The sequence below is a fragment of the Ceratosolen solmsi genome, unplaced genomic scaffold (assembly GCF_000503995.2).
Source record: "Ceratosolen solmsi marchali unplaced genomic scaffold, CerSol_1.0 scaffold9, whole genome shotgun sequence".
Lineage (NCBI taxonomy): Eukaryota > Metazoa > Arthropoda > Insecta > Hymenoptera > Agaonidae > Ceratosolen > Ceratosolen solmsi.
Genome location: NW_011948452.1, coordinates 417,572 through 436,905, shown reverse-complemented (window position 1 = coordinate 436,905; position 19,334 = coordinate 417,572). Strand labels below are relative to the sequence as shown.

Genomic DNA, 19,334 nt, shown 5'->3' with positions numbered 1-19,334 from the left:
GAAAATAAGAAATGGTATTTTATCAATTGGAGTCTCGATTTCATTAATTTAATAATAAAAGTCATAAAATGCGTGGCGAATCAATCAGCTTCTTCTATATGGAATCAATTTAAAGGTAATTAAATAGGTAAAAAACTTTCCATGCAATTACAAACTCTGAAAATAAGTTTCAAGAAATGGCTCAAAACAACTCCCTGATTTAGTGTTAATATGATGGTTCGATTTAATTAATATTTAATTAATAATTTAATTCTGCTCGAGAAAGTTGGTACAGAATTAAAGAATAAGAGAAGGAGATTAAAGGTGGTAAATTATACGATGTTGAACCTTAATACAAAAGATTGGCATATCCAACAGCGGTATCTGGGCTTAACTGGGACACACTTGAAGCTTTACCCACGGGAGCGGCTGCTGGTGGTTCTAGTATTGGATATTGGTAGACTGGAGTCGGAGGTGCAGATACTGACTCCGGCATGAATTTCGCTGTAAATCGAACAGATAAACTATTAATCGAATTATTCTTCGCTTATTTCTAGTATCATATTTACCAGAGAAACAATACATCTAAATATATATATTGCCTTGGAGATCAAGGATTAGTGCTTATTTTTAGACGTCTTGCCGTCGGTTATTAAATTTTACCTATATTTTAATGAAAATTCTTTATTTCAAACTAAATTTATCAAGAAATACCGAGAACTTATTATATTATAATTGTAAAAAACTTTAATATAATATATTTATAAATTATTATATTAAGAAGGATTTAAAAAATGATATTGATAAAATTGATATTTTAAAAATATCAATATGAAATATTTTTATTATTTATTGATAACAAATTATTTATTTTTTAGACATATGTAAATTTATCAGAAAAGTTGAATGTTAAAAATATCATCTTCTTAATTACCAAACAATGATACTATACAACTTATTTGTAATAAAAATTTAGTTATTAAACTAAAGAATTATAAAAAAAATATAAAATATTATATAATACACATATAATAAATAATATAACAAAATTATTTAGTTACCATAAATTTTATAAATAGTTGTACAGAGATAATGACAAGTAAATTAAATACAAAAACTTAAATAATGAACATTGATAACAGAACAAGTATTTGCTTTTCATTACAATAATTGTATAAGATAAATTTGATTGAATTTGTTTTAAGGTAATTGTATATAGTACAAATAAAATCTTGTAAAATATTTCAATGTGTTATGTGTCTGTCCCACATTTTTACTATTGTATTTATTACGGTTTTTAGGCATACTATTATCTGTTATGATGAATTTTAGTTACCATTACATTTAAAAAAATTTAAATATAAACTAGATATTAGAAAATTTATTTTTAAGTGTAAAACATGTTTATCTTAATTATAAAAAGAATATAAACGATTTAAATAACTACGTATACAAATTTATCTAATTAATTTGATTAAAGAATAATAAAAGTGCTAAATATATTTCGTTAATATATTTTTATAATAAACATAATTATTATATTAGAAAAAAATGACAAAACATGCACAAAAAGAAATCTGTGTCATGCACATTCAAAATGAATAATTGTTCCTTACCCAGTTTTTGACGAGTTCGAATACTTTATCAGTTATTTGTCGTGTTTTTCAGCTTATTCTCCAGCTTTATTTATATTTAATCAATTATTATTTTATAGTTTCAATTTTATTATTTACGTAATAAAAGGATATGAAATATTGGAAAAGTAATAATAAAACATTAAAAATAGTTTTTTCAATAGCCATTTTATAATTATAGAAAGGAGATCACCTATTCTTTGATCTTAAAATTGTACACATTTCCTTTTTAAATATTATTGAATATTTATTTATAAATAATGCCTAAACCACGATAGTAATAATAAAAGTAAATATATTTATATCGATAATATTCGTAGGATTAAAAAGGTAAATATAAAAATATGATGCTCTTATTACATAGCTGTTTTTAATATATAACACGACAAAAATAAGAAAATATCATTTATATTTATACTGAATTATTTTCTATCTTAAATAAATCGAATAAAATGAAAAGCAATAATATTAAATTATTTTTCTAATTTTATAATATTTAATTACAAATCTTTAATATAATATTTTTTGTAAATCTTTATTATGATTCACGAAATAAAAATGATAATGTTAAATAGTACAATAAATTACTATTTTATTTCTTAATTTTTTTAAGAACAAAATTAAGTGATTAAATTATATCACATCGGGTTATTGTAAAAATTGTAAGTTTTGAGTAATGAATTACATTTTATACTTTAAAAATGTTCTCTAGATTATTTGGAAACACTGTTTAACAAACAAAATTTGAAAATAAACTAATACTTCAGAGATTATTTTCTAAATTTATTCTTTTCTTTTCTAATGTACATATATTTAATGTAACGCATTATTTATCTAGCATCTGAATTTCATTCTCCATTACCAATTTTTTACATAAACAACTCATCCAATTCGTTCTTGATTTATTTTTCATATTCTTACACTTAGCATTTTTATGTACGACCTTAATTGATTAAAAATCAAATAAATACATAGAATATTCAATTACAAAAATACATGCCTTGCGCAATAAAAATGACTTTATAGTAAAGCAACAAATAGAATTCATAGAACAAATTTAATTTTATACAATCCTTTTTTATAGTGGTGTAATTTAATATATTTAGTATTCCTTGTCTTTTAGAATTTATTGTGAAAAAAATTGTATTTTTATTTTTTTGTGTAATTGTAAAATTTATTTAAAAATAAGATACGAACAATTTACCAATAAAGCATTAGTATCTAATATAGCAATAGTATATTTTTGCTTATTATCATATTTCTTTTTTTTTTTTATTTCTTTTTATATTATAACTAGTATCAATATACATACATACATATATATATATATATATATACCATGAGTAAGCAATTTGTAAAGATTTACGACTGGTTATACAATTAATTATTTTTCAGAATTATCATCATAGATGGTTCATTTGATTCAATTATTCGATAACAATTTCAAAGCTCAAATTTTGACAAGAAGCTAAATGAATCATTAAATAAAATCTTTAAAAATCTAATAAAAATAGCTTATAAATATTATTACTTTGTTTTCAGTTTTTCTCTTTTCTACATTGTACTGTATTTACGTTATATTCATATTACAATTTTATTCATTTTTATAGTTCAGACATATTTATAATTATACTTATTGGAATTTTTAACATTATATAGTATATTATTATATTTTATCAAACAAACTCACAAACAGGTATGTAATAATAAAATAAAATTATAATATACAAACATTATATTTATAAGATGAATTGTGTAAACTAAAAATGGTTTTATTATTTTACATTCATATAGCTATAATAAAAAGCCGTTATACCTATTCGAAATAAATTAATGTTTTTCTCATTTTTTATAATATTGATCTTTATATTCTTATTACACATTCAACATTGTATATTTAATATTATATAGTATTAGAACGCAATTATTGCAAATATGAATCATGAATTAATTAACTTCTTTATATTGATGAGTTTGGTTTTCTTGCAAATTGTCTATACTAAGCCAGATTAAAAACTAATTAATATTTTTATTATTAATAATCCTATTCTTTTTACTTTGACTCTGTTAATTTAATTCAGATCTTGTATTTGAGATCATTTTGTACAGTAAAATGATTGTAGGATCTATCTAAATATACAAGATAAGCACTAATTGTTTTGATAGCTGCACTTAAAATTACTATTAAATTTTCGTTCCCTTTAAAATAGAAATTAATTTATGTATTCAATTCAGAGATGAAAATAAACTTCGAAAACATGAACATTTTGAAAATAAAAATCAATGCATTTTAAAAAGATTGAGATAACATGCTCATATTTTTTTCATTTGTCTTGTTGATTGAAGCTTCGTTTCAGAAATTTAATATCCACACCATGAAAGGCATCCTATTACAAGAAAACGAGCTTATGTTTTTATTTGCTATTCTGTTTTAATTTAAACCAAGAATACAAGTGCACTATGTTAATTAGGTATATTGAAATAATCACATGAGCGGACATGTTTCATATGCGGGAAATCCAATCAGCATTCGTTGTGTGATTTATTTTCTATAAGAATAAGCATAGTTTTATCCTCTTAATTCAAGTCTAATAAAATAATCAATATTTCATTTCATTTTAGTTAGTTCACAATATCTTCTTCGTCCTCGCTTTTTGGATGTATTTCCACTTTAATTTACTCTGCGCTTTCATTTGATGATCTTCACAGTCCTCGATTGATGTTGAGTCCTCTATTAATGTTCTTTATTTCCTTTTTTACATTATTTCTTTAGTGAATATTTCTTATCCCCCGTTTCTATTTTTTCTAAACCCGAATATATTAATTTTTAATGATTATTCGGAGTCGTTTCCCCAAGTGGTGCTCGCTGAAAATAACACATCCATAGATTTTATGAACTGTGTAAAATAGTTAATGGACGAGTGTTATTTTTATGAGCCATTTCATGTTAAAAAAATTATAAGCTTTGCATGCGGATTATCAAATTTTGTAATTATTTTTTTTTAAAATAGATACAAATTATAATAAATTATCTGATTTGTTTTTCAGTTACATGCAAAGTATATCAACTAATTTTCGACTTGAAAGTAACTTACTATATAAATTATATTTATATGCCTTTCTTTATTTGTGAATACTAAATAAAAATATTACGTGTGTTTCAAATAAAAAAAATTATTTGAATATGGTTTTATTACATTTTTCAGTATATTATTATAATAAAAGGAGGTATTTTTTCAAATTAATCAAAAAGCAAGGTAAATTAAAATCTTCTTTAATGCAAACATACTATATCTATAATATTAATATTGCATATTAAATAATGCATAAACTTCAATCAAAATTTTAATTAACAAAGTACCTCAAATATTTTGATTGTTCAATCATAATATATACAAATGTAACTATAATAATAGTGCCATATATACTCAATTTAGTAAATCAATAATTATTTATTTTAAATATTTTTAAAACATTCATTAATGATTTCACTTTTTAAAAAAAATTCAAATAATTTTAATAATTGATGGGCAATTAATATCTATATTGTATACTTATTTTAAAATATATATAAACATGCATTTGTTTAAATGTAGCCATGCTGATAAATTTTATTCCTATGATATTCAAATAAATTTTCATAAATACTCAATTTATATTAAGCGGAACTAGAATTTATATTCGAAGAGTCCCAGTACATTATTTTAATAGTATATCTGAACAAGTACAATTTTTTTGTATTTTTTCTAAAAGTGCAATTAATATTAGTTTTTATACTTATAGTTAATACATGAGGCATATTTATATAAGAATATAATTAAAGATATAGAAAATGTTTATAAGGTATACATAATAATTCTTTATTTTTTTATATAATCATATTTGAATGATTATACTATTTGTTATTTTCTATTTAATATTTTCTATTAATATTTAATATATTAGTAAATTTTATTTTCTGTTCTCGTATAATCTGACATAAGTAACTCTTTAAAAAAAATTTTGCCTACGGAAAAAATCAATTAAATAATGATTTTTGTTATTTGATTTCCTTTCTAAATTGAATCGATTATATATAAACAAATAAATTATTTTACATACATATTTATTATATAATGAAAAATGGAAAAATAATATTTATAAAAAAAAGTTAAAAAATACAAATATTGAAACTAAAGAAAAAATAAAGCTTATCGTATTGAGTAGAAGGTATAGAGGTAAAAAGTCCTGAACGAAACTTAGCATTAAAATAATACAGAATAGAATAGATAATGCAACAACAAAATCATCTCGTATTTTATTAAAAAAGTTTATTTCGTTAATATTTTGACTTTTCAATTTTTGATCTTTTTATTTCTAAATTTTATTAAATAAGATGATTAAATAAAAATGATTAGATCTATTGTAAATTTAATAATTTTACTATAAATGACGAAATTCGTTCGCTGGGACTAGCTTCGAACAAAATATAAGATGTGGAAAATAAATTGAAATAGACAGACACATAACATTTTAAATATCCCAAAATATGTAATATAGTAATTTACATTATTCAACTTTTCTTAATATTTATGTTGTACTTAAAAGCAATGGTAATAAGAAAGTCTTCAATTTGAAAAGATTATTTAGCTCACAGAAATTGGTGTCAATAAACTCATTATATTTATTATAATTATTTTTCTCTAATAATTTGTAGTAATTCTGATACATTTTTTATATTTTATAACATATCATTAATGAAAATATACAATGCTTACTTTAATAATTAATTACATGTTTTGTTATGATACAGAACATTTTAATCGTTTTTATTTTTAAATAGAAAAAAATGTAATATGTTAAATTATGTAATTTTGCATTTAATTAATATTCTTTTGAAGTTCTTAAACTATTACGTATTATACTTAACGTATTATAATTTTGAATGGACATCCAAAAAGAAAACAAAATTTTCAAAGCTTATTCTTTTAAATTTGAATTTATGATTGTAGCTTTATAATTAATTTTATTAATTGAATAATCTTATACACGAGTTTAATAACTTATATTCTGATTATTGATAATTTGGGTAAAAATAAAAGCAATCGATTTATCTCATGCACTTATAACTGAAACAATAAAGTCGCCACAAATTGCACCATAAAATTTACTTTATGTATCAGCAAATACAAAAATTATTTTTGTCAAAAACTCGTCAACACATTATTTTATAAAATACAATAATACAATAAATCATTAAATGCGCGCATCCACGTGCACGCGTATGTGTTGTAAATACAAGATTGGCAGCATAACAGATAACCAGTAATTTCTATGGAATGTTGACGTACAGAATAAAATTTATATGAAATTAAAGAAAAGCATACAGTACAATGTAATAATCAATTTAAAATTTTAAAAAGATTAATTAATGGTGAGGTAATAATCTACACAATGAAAAAATAAAGACAATGTTTCGTATGCCTAACTCACTCACACACATCCCTTCCATTAAACAGCACACCTACATGAAGTTTCCTAAACGAAAAAAAAAAGAAAAATAGAAAATCACACATTATAGGTGATTTTTCTTTCAATAAACAAGATTAATGCGTAATAGAAAATAAAGTACATAAAATTTATAACATGGATTTATTGAAATATGCATGAATTGAAATATGTAATATATTTGTATAGATAGATAGAACTTTTATGATTACAAGATTAAAATTCAGATTTTATAATTATATTTAAGTTTCTATATATATTGTAATAAATTTCAATTGATTAAATTATAAGTATCTACAGATTTTATAAAATAAAAAAAAATTATAAATAAATTTCTACGTTAATAATTTATATTTCAATTTGCAATTTCAAAAACATTATTTATTAGCAAGAAATTTAAGTAGCGTTAGTTTTCTCTCAAAATCTCTCAATTTACATTATTCTTAATGTATAAAATGATTGATTGTTACATAAAGGCTTCATTAATAATATTTTTCTTCTTAAAAATCACTAATATATTTTCAATATAACTACCAAGATTAAAATTTTTATTGAAAATTCGTTTATGCAAGTTCGATATAATAATATAAATGAATATTTTACAATAAGAATACTACCTGGAAAGTAATGAAAATTTTAATTTATAAATGTTATGAAAACTATAATCAAATAATTATTTTATAGAAACGTTAAAAAAATATAACATTTACACGAATTTCCGTTGTTATAATAAATGTAAAGACTGAATAGACTTAATTGATAAGTTCGGATGACAATTTTCTATGACAATTTAATTATATTTAATATACAAAATAAATGAATGAAACCTTGTGTCAATTCAAAAATAATTTTCCTTTATTTTAAAAAACAAAAGTAATTTTAATATGATTAAAGAGTTGTTTCTAAAGGAAATTAATAAAAATCATTAATAACAAGTTGACCAGACAAAATTTTTAAATAAATCATTAAAATTTTTTTAATAAATCAGAATAGAAATAAATCAGTAATTTATAAACTATTTTATTGCTTGATTGTAAATTTAATTTTGATTTAAAGCTGTGATGCACTCTAAATATTGTTATGAATTTTGAGCAAAAGTTGGAATTTGTAAGTGACCAGTACGGCGACATACATCGACGTATACATACATTTCATTTTGGACATTGAACAGCTATGAGTTTTAAAGGTAGCTTTTTAAAGCAAACAAATTGTGCGTATTTTACTTACCAACTATAATGGCGAGCACAATTAATCCGATAACTCCCATAAATATCATCATCTTTAATGATAAAAGTAAAAAACTATTAATTGTATATCACGTGTTTAGATATTTGATTAGAACAAAAATTTATCTAATATATTAAAAAATTTTGATTGAATTCTTATTGACAGGATTATTTTAAAAATACGATACTTATTATTTCTAATAATTTCGATTTAGTTCATCATATTATAATATATTGTTTTACAAATAGATTTTATTTTTAAAAATTTACATAAATATGTCACAGAAAGTACACTAAAAGATTTCCCCTAATCGCATGGCAAAGGTATTACATAAAATAAGTAATACTTGGAATAATGTATAATTAAAAACCAATACTAATTAAAACTGAATATAGAAATGTTTATATTATAAGTTATATTGCAAATAAAATTATTATATTTTTTAATATATGCCATGTTAAAAATAAGTGTCAAAGTAATATTTTATTTTCTTTTCTACACCGATTAAAAATATTTCATTGAAAAAATTAAAGTTTAAATTTATTAAAATGTAAAATAAAATCTCATTTTTATTAAACATTTTTAAGTTTTATATACCAGTCATATTAATTGTAAGATTAATAATAATTTTATTAATCTTTCATTATTTTTATTTTACAATTATGGATGTAAAACTATATATAATATTTTTTTATGATATAATTTATTTAATGAGTATAAAATTTCAAAATGACAAATCAATTTCAAAAGAAAAGTGCGAATTATATATAATATGGAAATTTATTTTATAAAGTTGAATAAACTATTTCATTAAAACAAGATCTTTTAATAGTGTACAAATCACCTTTAAATTTTGTAGCCAAAACTTCCTCTTTAACTTTCCAGCTTGCTGTTCAAATTGAGACGCACCTTGTTGGAGTGCATCTAAAAAACCGAAGAACAACAATTACACTACATTTCAGTACTTCATAAAAAATTTTCATTCTGATAAAATTTTGATAAAATGGGCAAATGTTCTATTTCATTAGCTATATACTTTTTTCTAAAATTGTAAAGCAAATATTTTATACAAATTTATTGAATTGAAAGCGTGCGTAAATGAAATTCGCACAAATTTAACTTTTCTAAAGAAGAATAAAATATCTAAGACAGATGCATAAAATTTCAATCTTATTATAATCAATACAATTTAAAAAATATGGAAATGGCTGATTAAATAGAAACTTTGTTTTCGTTTGCAAAATTTTCTAGATTCTATCAAATGCTGTTATGTTTATATAATTTTATTAAAAAAATTAATTATATGTTTTAATTATTGACTTTGATAATGTCATCAAAATTATGTTACACTTTTATAACTTGACTATTTTTATTATATTTATATTATGTTGATGAAAACAAAGAAATACAATTCTACTATTTATATTAATCAAATTTAATTACTGGCTAATGAACTTTTGTTTCACAAATTTTAATTAAATAAAAGTTAGATAAATAATTTGTTTATAGGTTTCAGTATTAACAAGTATATTTGATAAAAAAAAGTTAAAAATTGAAACAAACATACACAAAATGTGTACTTACACATATCATTTAATACTAAGTACTTTTTAAAATATATTATTTTATTTAATAAAAATTCAAGCACGTGTCTTATATGTTCACATCTTGTACTCTTGATGTTTTGTTCATAATGTTTTAAAACATAATAATCATATAGTTCAACATTTTTTAGTGATAGATTTATCTACAATCTTGTAGCAAAATACAATAATATAATCGCTTTTACGAATCAAATTGTATATTGATTAAAGTACTGGTTGGTTCGCTATCATAAGATAAGTTTCTCTATGTGGGTAGTATAAAATTTTAATAAGTTACTTTAAACATATTAGCCTTTACTCATTTATTAAGGAATTACAATATATATATATACATATATACATATAAAATCTGAATATTAATGCATAATATTATATCTGTGTTGTTAGAAAAATTAATTTCTTAAAATTTGTTATCTTAGAATTATCATAATATTTCATGTAATTTACAAGATACTTAAGTTGAAAAGTGAATTTAGAATATAAATTTTAATCAAAAATTATTTTCTACTGTATATAGTTAAAAAATTCATTTATTAAAAAGTATACATTTATTAACATGAATTATTAATTGATAATTATTCATCTCTTCATACAACATTTAACAAAGTTTTATTTTTATTTATTCCTTTTAAATTTATATTTTCTTTTACATTTTGCATAATATTAATATATAATAGATTTCATTTAAATGTATTTAGACCCAATGAAAATAGATATATATTTAAATTCTAATAATTCAAAATACTTATAAAATTAATGTAAAAATAAAGAAAAGAACTGATATTTTATATGAGAAATAAAATGAAAATTATTTTAATTAAAATCTAAAAGCTATGATTTTCTCTAATATAATGACTTAAATAATGTATGATTGTTAAAGTATTTATATTAAGATATAAATATTTTTTAATTTATATTAATAAAACTTAGTTAATGCAGTATTAAATAACATATATAGTATAATAATAGTTCAAAATAAGATAATAATGGATCTTTTATAATTTTTATCAAAGGACAGAAATAAATAAAGCAATATGTAAACAAATAATATATATATACGTATACATATTGATTGTTGAGGATCATATTTATTGAATTTTTATGTATAATTTGAATATGTAACATATTATTTAGCTTTATTACCTGCATTAAAAAAATACTTCTATAATATATGCCCAATTGCATAAAATTAGAGCGATGCACAGAGTTGCCAGTGATAATTACAATTAAATTTTAGTAGATTTATATAAAATACTGCAATTTACTAAATCAGTCTTTAAGCCGAAGCCTCCTTTCTCTGCGATCATTCTTATCATCATTTGGTTGTGACTTAATAGCTCTCGGATAAGGCTCCATTATTGAAAATATATATATTAAGAAATCCTCACCAGCTCGATCATCGAGTTCAGAAAGTTTCTGGTCTCGTTCAAGAACTTTCTCAACGTTAGTCTTCATGATATCGACAACCTCGTCGACTTGCGCCTGAGTCTGCTGCAACCGTTTCTGTGCGGCAACCTGCTGAGGAGTCCTTGGACCACCTATGATGCCATCACCACCAGGAACTCCCGATCCCACGCCACCTGCCACGTCAGGAACAAGTCCACCCCCCTCAGTTGCCCTGTAACATTTATTAGATGCTGAAACCTTAGTATACGCTTTGCAATTCTTTACTATTAATTACTTTCTTTCGAATCTTATTCATAATGCATTACATATTTCAAAGCATGGTTTTGAATGAGATGAAGTAAGTAAATAATTTTAATTTTAACAGCTTAACAATATTAGATATTAAACATTATTTTTTTATATTTTATAAGCAGAGTTTCATTTACATTTATATTTTTATATAATATCCATGTGTTTCAAATTCGAGCTTCAGGAATTGAATCTTCCTTCTAATTTTGTATAATACTTATGAATCATTAAAATATTAATTTATAAATAAAATGTTGATAAAAATTAAAATTCTTATAATACATTAAATCATGTAATCAATAATCATCCAATTGTTTCAATTTGTTATACATTTATTTATATTTAAAAATTTTTCTTCTCAATAAAGCAGTTTATCTATTATTAATTCTATTTTATTCTTCGATCAAATTAAAATTATGAATTGTATCTAGTTATTTATCTAATTGTAAAAAAAATCTTTATTCATGAATGCATTAAATGTATAATTTATTCATTCAGTTTTTAATTGAATAGACATTTGAATACTAATATATTAAATTTAAGCTATGGAGGTACCTTTTTTCATAAAATAATAAATACTACAATATTATATTATCAAATCTTATGTTATGTAATCCGAATATATCTATTCAGATTTTATATAATTGATTTAGTTAGATAAAAGAAAATCTAAAAAGAGAAGCTACTGTCTATTACAAAAAAATACTATATGTTACAATGAATAAGTATTGCTATACATTTTTAATATTAGAATACCAGTAAATATTTCTAGTATAAAATAATATGTAAATATTTTCGGGAAATTTCTATTTTGGGATTAAATAACTACTCCTTTTATTAATTTTATGTATGAACTTTTAAAAAATGAATCAAATTTTAATCATTGTATAAAATGATACGAGGCGTCAGTCTAATATTATTTTATATAAATTATATAAAGATGATATAAATACTGGGTTAATATTAACATACTAACTAATTTAAATTTTTAGCATTTATTTGATTTCAATTAGAAACAAACGTTAAAACAAGTCAGATCTATATTACTTTTTTTATTTGTAACCGTTCATTCTACTTATTGTAATGAATAACGACGTTTAGAAAGATACATATCAATTACATGGTCGTTTAAACATTTACGATATTTTATGGTCGAATCAAATACACTTATTTGAATAATAATCATACAATTAAATACAACAATTTCTAGTAAACATCGATATTTATTTTAATGTTCTTTTCACTAAATTTGATTTGTTATAAAATAAATGTTCCTTTTTTAACTAAAACTAAAATAATTCGGATACATTCAGCTTATTCAGAATGCAGTTAATGAATATTTATGTTTGATAAATGTTACATGGAAAATTTATAGCTTATAGCATATAATAAAATAGAAATATAAAAATATTTCGTCATATTAGTATTTAATCTATACACTTGTAACTATTGGGAAGATTATAAAAATATTTTAAAAACGTAATTAAAAAATTCAATAATACCATATTTTATTTTATTTTATTTGCTCATGTGTTTATAGTAAGCACTTTCTTAATACGAATTTTAATTTTTAAATTTAAAAGCCTACATAAACATATTAATACTATTTGACTTTAAATCTTGTTGACAATGATATTAAGTATATATTTGAGTTGTTAAAGCTTTTAAGACTAGCATGTAAATAACAGCACATTCACTAGTATAATTATAAAGAATAATAAAACATTAATGCATATTTTTACCATCTGCATAAAACTAATATCATTTTCAATTTAACACGTATAATTTTAGTTTTTTTTGAAAGCATAATTAATAGACTAAGTTAAATAAATCAATAATTTTCAATAAAATAAATGTATTAAAAAACTTTTTGAATCGAAGTAAAGACGTAAATATTTTAAAAATATCACAAATACCATTTAACTCAACGCGTTTATATAGCAGCGATTTCATTGATTAATATAAATTTATTGTTTTATACTATTAAATACAATGATTTTAATTTTAATATCAATTGAAATTATATTATTATTTCATTAAAATAAGCATAATTTTATACATTTAAAAAAAAATCATGCAAAATCTTATTCTAATTTTATTTAGAAGGTTAATACTTATTACATTTTTATGCAGTAATTATTATTGATTATTATAGCAATTATTATGGATAAGAAATTATTTTGGTTCAATTACACATTTAACACAATAATATTTATAAATAATATTAATAAATTTCAAGAAAAGTTAAACAATTTTTTTGTACATATTTCACGTATTTGATAATTTGTAAAATTATTAAAAATTATATATTAGTTCATGAAACAAACTCTTCATTATAAAGTAATTTTGACAGATATCTAAAAATACAGAATTCAGAATTAATAAACATTAGTAGCATTTTTAAAAAAGAAAAGTATATTTTAGTGTGACGCCAAATTTTCATAAAATAAAAACTATATATGCAAAAATTCATACATTATATATATATATATATATATATACCTATAAGTATTTTTATTCTGACAGAATAATCTTCTTCTTTTATTTCATAATAAAACCTTAAAATACAAATTGTCAGGTAATTAATTAAACCTACGCTATAAGTTTATTCATTTTCTTAAAATTTAATTCTCAGAATCAATAAAGTAATTTTCGAGATATACAATGAAGTAGAAATTCATAATATGGAGTATTGCAGCTATAGTTGCATTATTGCAATTGTTTAATAAAATACATTAAAGGATAAACTCGAATGCTACAAAGAATACTCCAATTTCAGAACACTGAAAGACTAAAATAAAAATTTCTCAGATAACAAATGCCTATTTTATTAAAAAAAAAGAAACTTTGTTATAGATTAATACACTAGTCCTAATTTTCCCAACATGAAAACTGAATAGAGCTTAATTACATTCCAGTTAGTTTTGAAAAATCTCGTACTTATTTATTAACATTCCGTAAATTATTAATTTTCGTAGGCTAATGAACGAATGTAACAATTAAATAAACAGCATTTTTATTAATTTTTCAATTTTTTTATGCGATTCTTTTATCATTTTATCTTCAATCAAAATGATATTTCCCGTCCTACAACCCTTTCTATCGAACAACCGTCTGATTAAGTCGTTCCGTTTTTCTTGACTGGCTTCGCAAATTCTTTTCATTTTGGCGCTATTAGTCATGGCTATTTTCCTCTTTGATTTTACACATTATGCTCGGATGCAATTATATGCACTTTATAAACAACATTCATTTGTATAACATCGATCAATTTCGATCAGGCCTCCGCGAATATTTGTTATTATCCAGGCATTTCAGTTTAAGCGATCTAAAGTTTCTTTAATAGATTCTCCAACTGTCATTTTATTAAGTATTTTCAGAAATTAGGCAGCATTATTTTTTATAGTCGATAAAGATCTTTATACTTGTAAAAAAGGACACGGCAGGTTCGATCTTCAAGCGAGAGTTGAAGGCTGCGCGAATCCTGCAACGGTACAATGCGCATCCGCGCATATATATATATATAACTATATGTAAATGAAGATCAATGTACACACGCAAATATGAGCAGGGGAGTGAAGACAGGGGACGATATGTACGCTAATAGGTTAGACAGGTTTAGGAATCCGTACTCACATTATGGACAGGTTACTGCTATTTTATATAACAAATAAGCGAGTGAGCTTCGCCACAACCTCGATTGGCTAGTATAACTCTTCTTCGTTTCTGTAATGACAGCAACAAATACTACACTGACTAAGACCACTCTGGTATCATCAAAAACCCCTCACTAGTAACTTTTACTTACTACTACCGGGTATTGATGAATTTTCCTCGAGCCGCCGTCACCGCCACGAACGAGAACGACGAGACATTGCTGCGGGCGCCCTCGCTCGTAATGTATCACACAACTCGTACGATATCATTTGAATTTTCCCGCCAAAACCATATGCACTAAAAAGTCAATAACGCATGACCACAAATTTGCTACCAAGGCGAGGAAGTTTTAACGATCACAAATGCGTCAAGGAAATATAAAAGAACACTAAAAAAAGGTAGCGTAATTGGACTGAGTATTTATATAAGAATACTAATTATAATTCGTTATTGTCAATAAGCAAATGAGCTATAATCCCAATTTCTTTTTATATTTAATCATACGCATACTTGATCCAACGTTTTTGATATTTGACTGGAATTTAGTATGTACTTGCCTGCATAAAGTAAAATTATGCCTCTACAGATTTTTATAGATGAACGACCAGCATATAATTTTCTAATAATAAAAATGATATAAAACAATATAAATTTTAATTAAATATGGAACTTCTATACTTTCCCTTATGTTATTTTATTATATAAACACAAAGCTGATGTTTAAATATACAAATCCATTTTCAACTATAATTTAAAACGAACCATATTACTTTAATCAGATCTTCATTATATAAATGATTATACTTTAATTTTTCTATCTACTTTTTGTAATAACTGTTACTCTATTAATGAGAAAAATTTAAACTATTTTTACTATTATAACTATGGCAAGACGCATAATAATTACATTATAAATAACTAGTGCGAATTTTGAATTTAAAATTAATAATATCTTTGTTAGTACAAACATTATAAGATTGCTATTTAAAAATTTAGCATAGTATAAACAATTTTAAATAATAATTCTTTTATTTTTGTACAGGAAATATATATAAAAATAATAATTTCCAAAAAGCTTAGAAAAAAAACCTACAATAACTATCAATTTTTTGTAAAAATAAAAAAGAATTATAAAATACATTATAATTATTACTATATAATAATTTTTATTATACTAAAATTTCACATAGTTCAATTAATAAATGATATCTATTAAATGGATTAATTTTATTAATCTAACTAAAACATTATAATTTTATATATTATATTCTAGAGTCCATCTTACAATTGACGCGTACTAGTCTTGTAATTAAATAATGTTTTGCATATAAAGTTAAAGGTTTTAAATTAATTTATTGTCAATTATAAAAATTAATTTTATAAATTAGAATATATAAGATTATATATATAGTATATATAATAAAAATTTTGGGATAAAGTTAATAATAAAACAGATTTTATTAGAAAGAAATTTTTATTTACAATTTTTCTCATACTTTTATTATTAGTGTATTGGGTAACTAATAACTTATTTAGAACTAAATATCTAAAAATAAAAATAATTTCAATATATTTAGTTAATTAAGTATTTTATTTGTCTATATTCATAACATTAAATATAAGAAAATAATTATTTTTCAAGATTTTTTAAAATTTTTTGTTTAATACTGCCGCGAAAAATTAATAATTTATTTCAATTATATTTATTTATATCTTTTTATAATTCTATTTATTCTAATTGCGTATTTTAATAAAAAATATAGAAAGCGTAGTCAATCTATTAAAATGGACTACATATAAATTTTTCAATTATATTTTTTACCTATTGTGTAATAAAATATTCATATATAATATGTATCTAAGACCATTATTTCTTCTAAAATTTTATATTATAATATATTTTTCGGATTATATAAATCATATGAATATTCCGTAACAGATTAATTTATAATTTTATTTTATATTGCTCATAATAAAAATATCAAAATTTTATTTATGCTAATACATAAGAAGAATTATACGTAATAATTCGATTAATTTTACGCCACAAAATATCGCCATCTTTAAATAGCAATAAAAAAATATGCAAGAAATAACGACTGTGGAAAATATTAAATCTTTCCGATAAATCGCCAACGCAAGCTAATCCACATATAAAATGTATCCATGAAAGGTGGATAGTATACGGAATCAATTTCTTTCAAGTGACTTGGTATCATCAATTCCTAAAAATAAATTAACAATACTTACATATAACTTCTTTCTATTCTGATAATAATCTGAAATATTTGAAGTCGTAAGTTATATTCAATGTTTTATAGGCTAAAATAATGAGAAATCCGTAGAAAAGCTTAATATCTTGAGCAATTAAAGAAAAAATATTTACCATTTTGAGAAAGCATACGATATCATTTATCATTACTGTTTATTTTTAAGCATGGTATTTGAAAATTTATATGATTCATCAATTATTAATCGTATTAATGTTTTTGAGGTTATGGATGTTTTACTTTAAAACCAGTATTAATAGTTAGATTTTTTAAGAAACTCGGACACAAGAATAATCAATGTTTTACTAAAATAGGAAAGACAATCAATCATTTTTATAAAAAACAAAATTATTTATTTGTAATAATTATTTAATATGAATATGTAAATAATTCCTATTAGATTAAAAAATATATATATTATTTTAGAATTAATATGGAAGGTAGGACTTACTCATCTGATGGAGACTTTGGAGTAAAACAAGCATCTGTTTCAAATAAAAAATTACAACAAACACAAGCCAAGGTTGATGAAGTTGTTGGAATAATGAAAGTAAATGTAGACAAAGTCTTAGAAAGAGATCAAAAATTATCTGAACTTGACAATAGAGCTGACGCGCTGCAAATGGGAGCTGCACAATTTGAGCAGCAAGCAGGAAAATTAAAAAGAAAATATTGGTGGAAAAATCTTAAAATGATGATAATTATTGGTATTATTTTTCTAATAATACTAGTTATTATTATTGGTGATAATATTACATATACTTTATTAAATAAAAATAATAATACCAAAATTTTTAATTTGTAAATATATTATTATAGCGTCAATTGTGCCAAGTTCAAGTTCTGATGATTCACCAACTGGAGATAAATAACAAAATCATAGATTTAAGACTATACTATTTAGATTCAAAGCATAAGACAGTACAGTCAATACTATTAATTGACATTTATTGGTAAAAAATATATTTTTTGAACATATTTTCTATCTTAAATATACAAGAATTAAAATAAGTGTAGTTTTTAAGTGAGCACATAAACAAATAGTTTTTACATTTTACTAGAAATCTAGGATTTGGGTCTGATTTTTTTTAATAAAATAATTGGTTACGATCAATTTGATGCATTTCAACTTATGATAGTTGAAATTTGTATTTACAACATATGATTAATATTTCATACAGGATATAAACATTATATTCATGCAAGTAATAATGTATTTTGTATAATTTATGTATAGCAATCTATGTTATACATAAATTTATTAAATAACAATTTAAATATTTCTAAACTTTAATAAAACAATTTATGTAGCAGATAAATATTTTTGTGATGTAATATTGAAACAAACACGAATGTTTAGTTAATAAATTTCTTTATTTAAAGCTACACTATAGTGCAGTAATTTATCATTTATTTTGATCCAAATCAGCATAATAAAATTCCTCCATAATTCCTTGCTTAACAAATGTATCATGAAATAAATATTTATTATATATTATAAAATAAATAATTTGTAATATTACGGACAACTTTGAAATAACAAGGCTAAGTAATTTATATATTGTTCATTAAAACAAAATTGTTTATTATTTGTGTAAAAAAATTTTATAATCTAAATTTGGTATGTGAACAAAATGATTAAATAGACATCAATATAAAAGTTATTCTGGCGTAAAAGAATCTGTTTAGAAATAATACTATTGCACCTAAACAGTACATAAGTAAATAATCATTTTTAAAGAAAATGTATAATTTATATACAAATGTTTACTATGAATTTT

The 19,334-nt window shown here is 21.9% G+C and overlaps 2 protein-coding genes across 8 annotated transcripts; one reads left to right on the top strand and one right to left on the bottom strand.

Annotated features, from left to right (window-relative positions):
• Positions 1 to 247: 247 nt before the first annotated feature.
• nSyb (neuronal Synaptobrevin) lies at positions 248 to 17,705 on the bottom strand. Of its 7 annotated transcripts, none has more exons than XM_011505162.1 (6): positions 17,670 to 17,705; positions 11,320 to 11,549; positions 9,172 to 9,251; positions 8,328 to 8,379; positions 7,086 to 7,130; positions 425 to 483 (listed from the first exon to the last, which is right to left on the bottom strand). In XM_011505162.1, the coding sequence occupies exons 1-5, from the start codon at positions 17,693 to 17,695 to the stop codon at positions 7,117 to 7,119; spliced, it is 402 nt and encodes a 133-aa protein (XP_011503464.1). In that variant the 5' UTR covers positions 17,696 to 17,705; the 3' UTR covers positions 425 to 483; positions 7,086 to 7,116. The 7 variants fall into 7 exon arrangements, with proteins under 7 accessions (XP_011503459.1, XP_011503460.1, XP_011503464.1 ...); XM_011505163.1 differs by having other exon boundaries at positions 429 to 483; positions 7,090 to 7,130; XM_011505160.1 differs by lacking the exon at positions 425 to 483 and adding an exon at positions 4,447 to 4,479 and having other exon boundaries at positions 7,090 to 7,130.
• On the top strand, positions 17,554 to 18,289 carry Syb (Vesicle-associated membrane protein synaptobrevin; the record flags this gene model as incomplete). Its single annotated transcript, XM_011505164.1, has 2 exons — positions 17,554 to 17,579; positions 17,980 to 18,289. A coding segment is annotated over exon 2 (303 nt), but the record flags the coding sequence as incomplete, so codon positions are not given.
• Between the last annotated feature and the right edge of the window lie 1,045 nt (positions 18,290 to 19,334).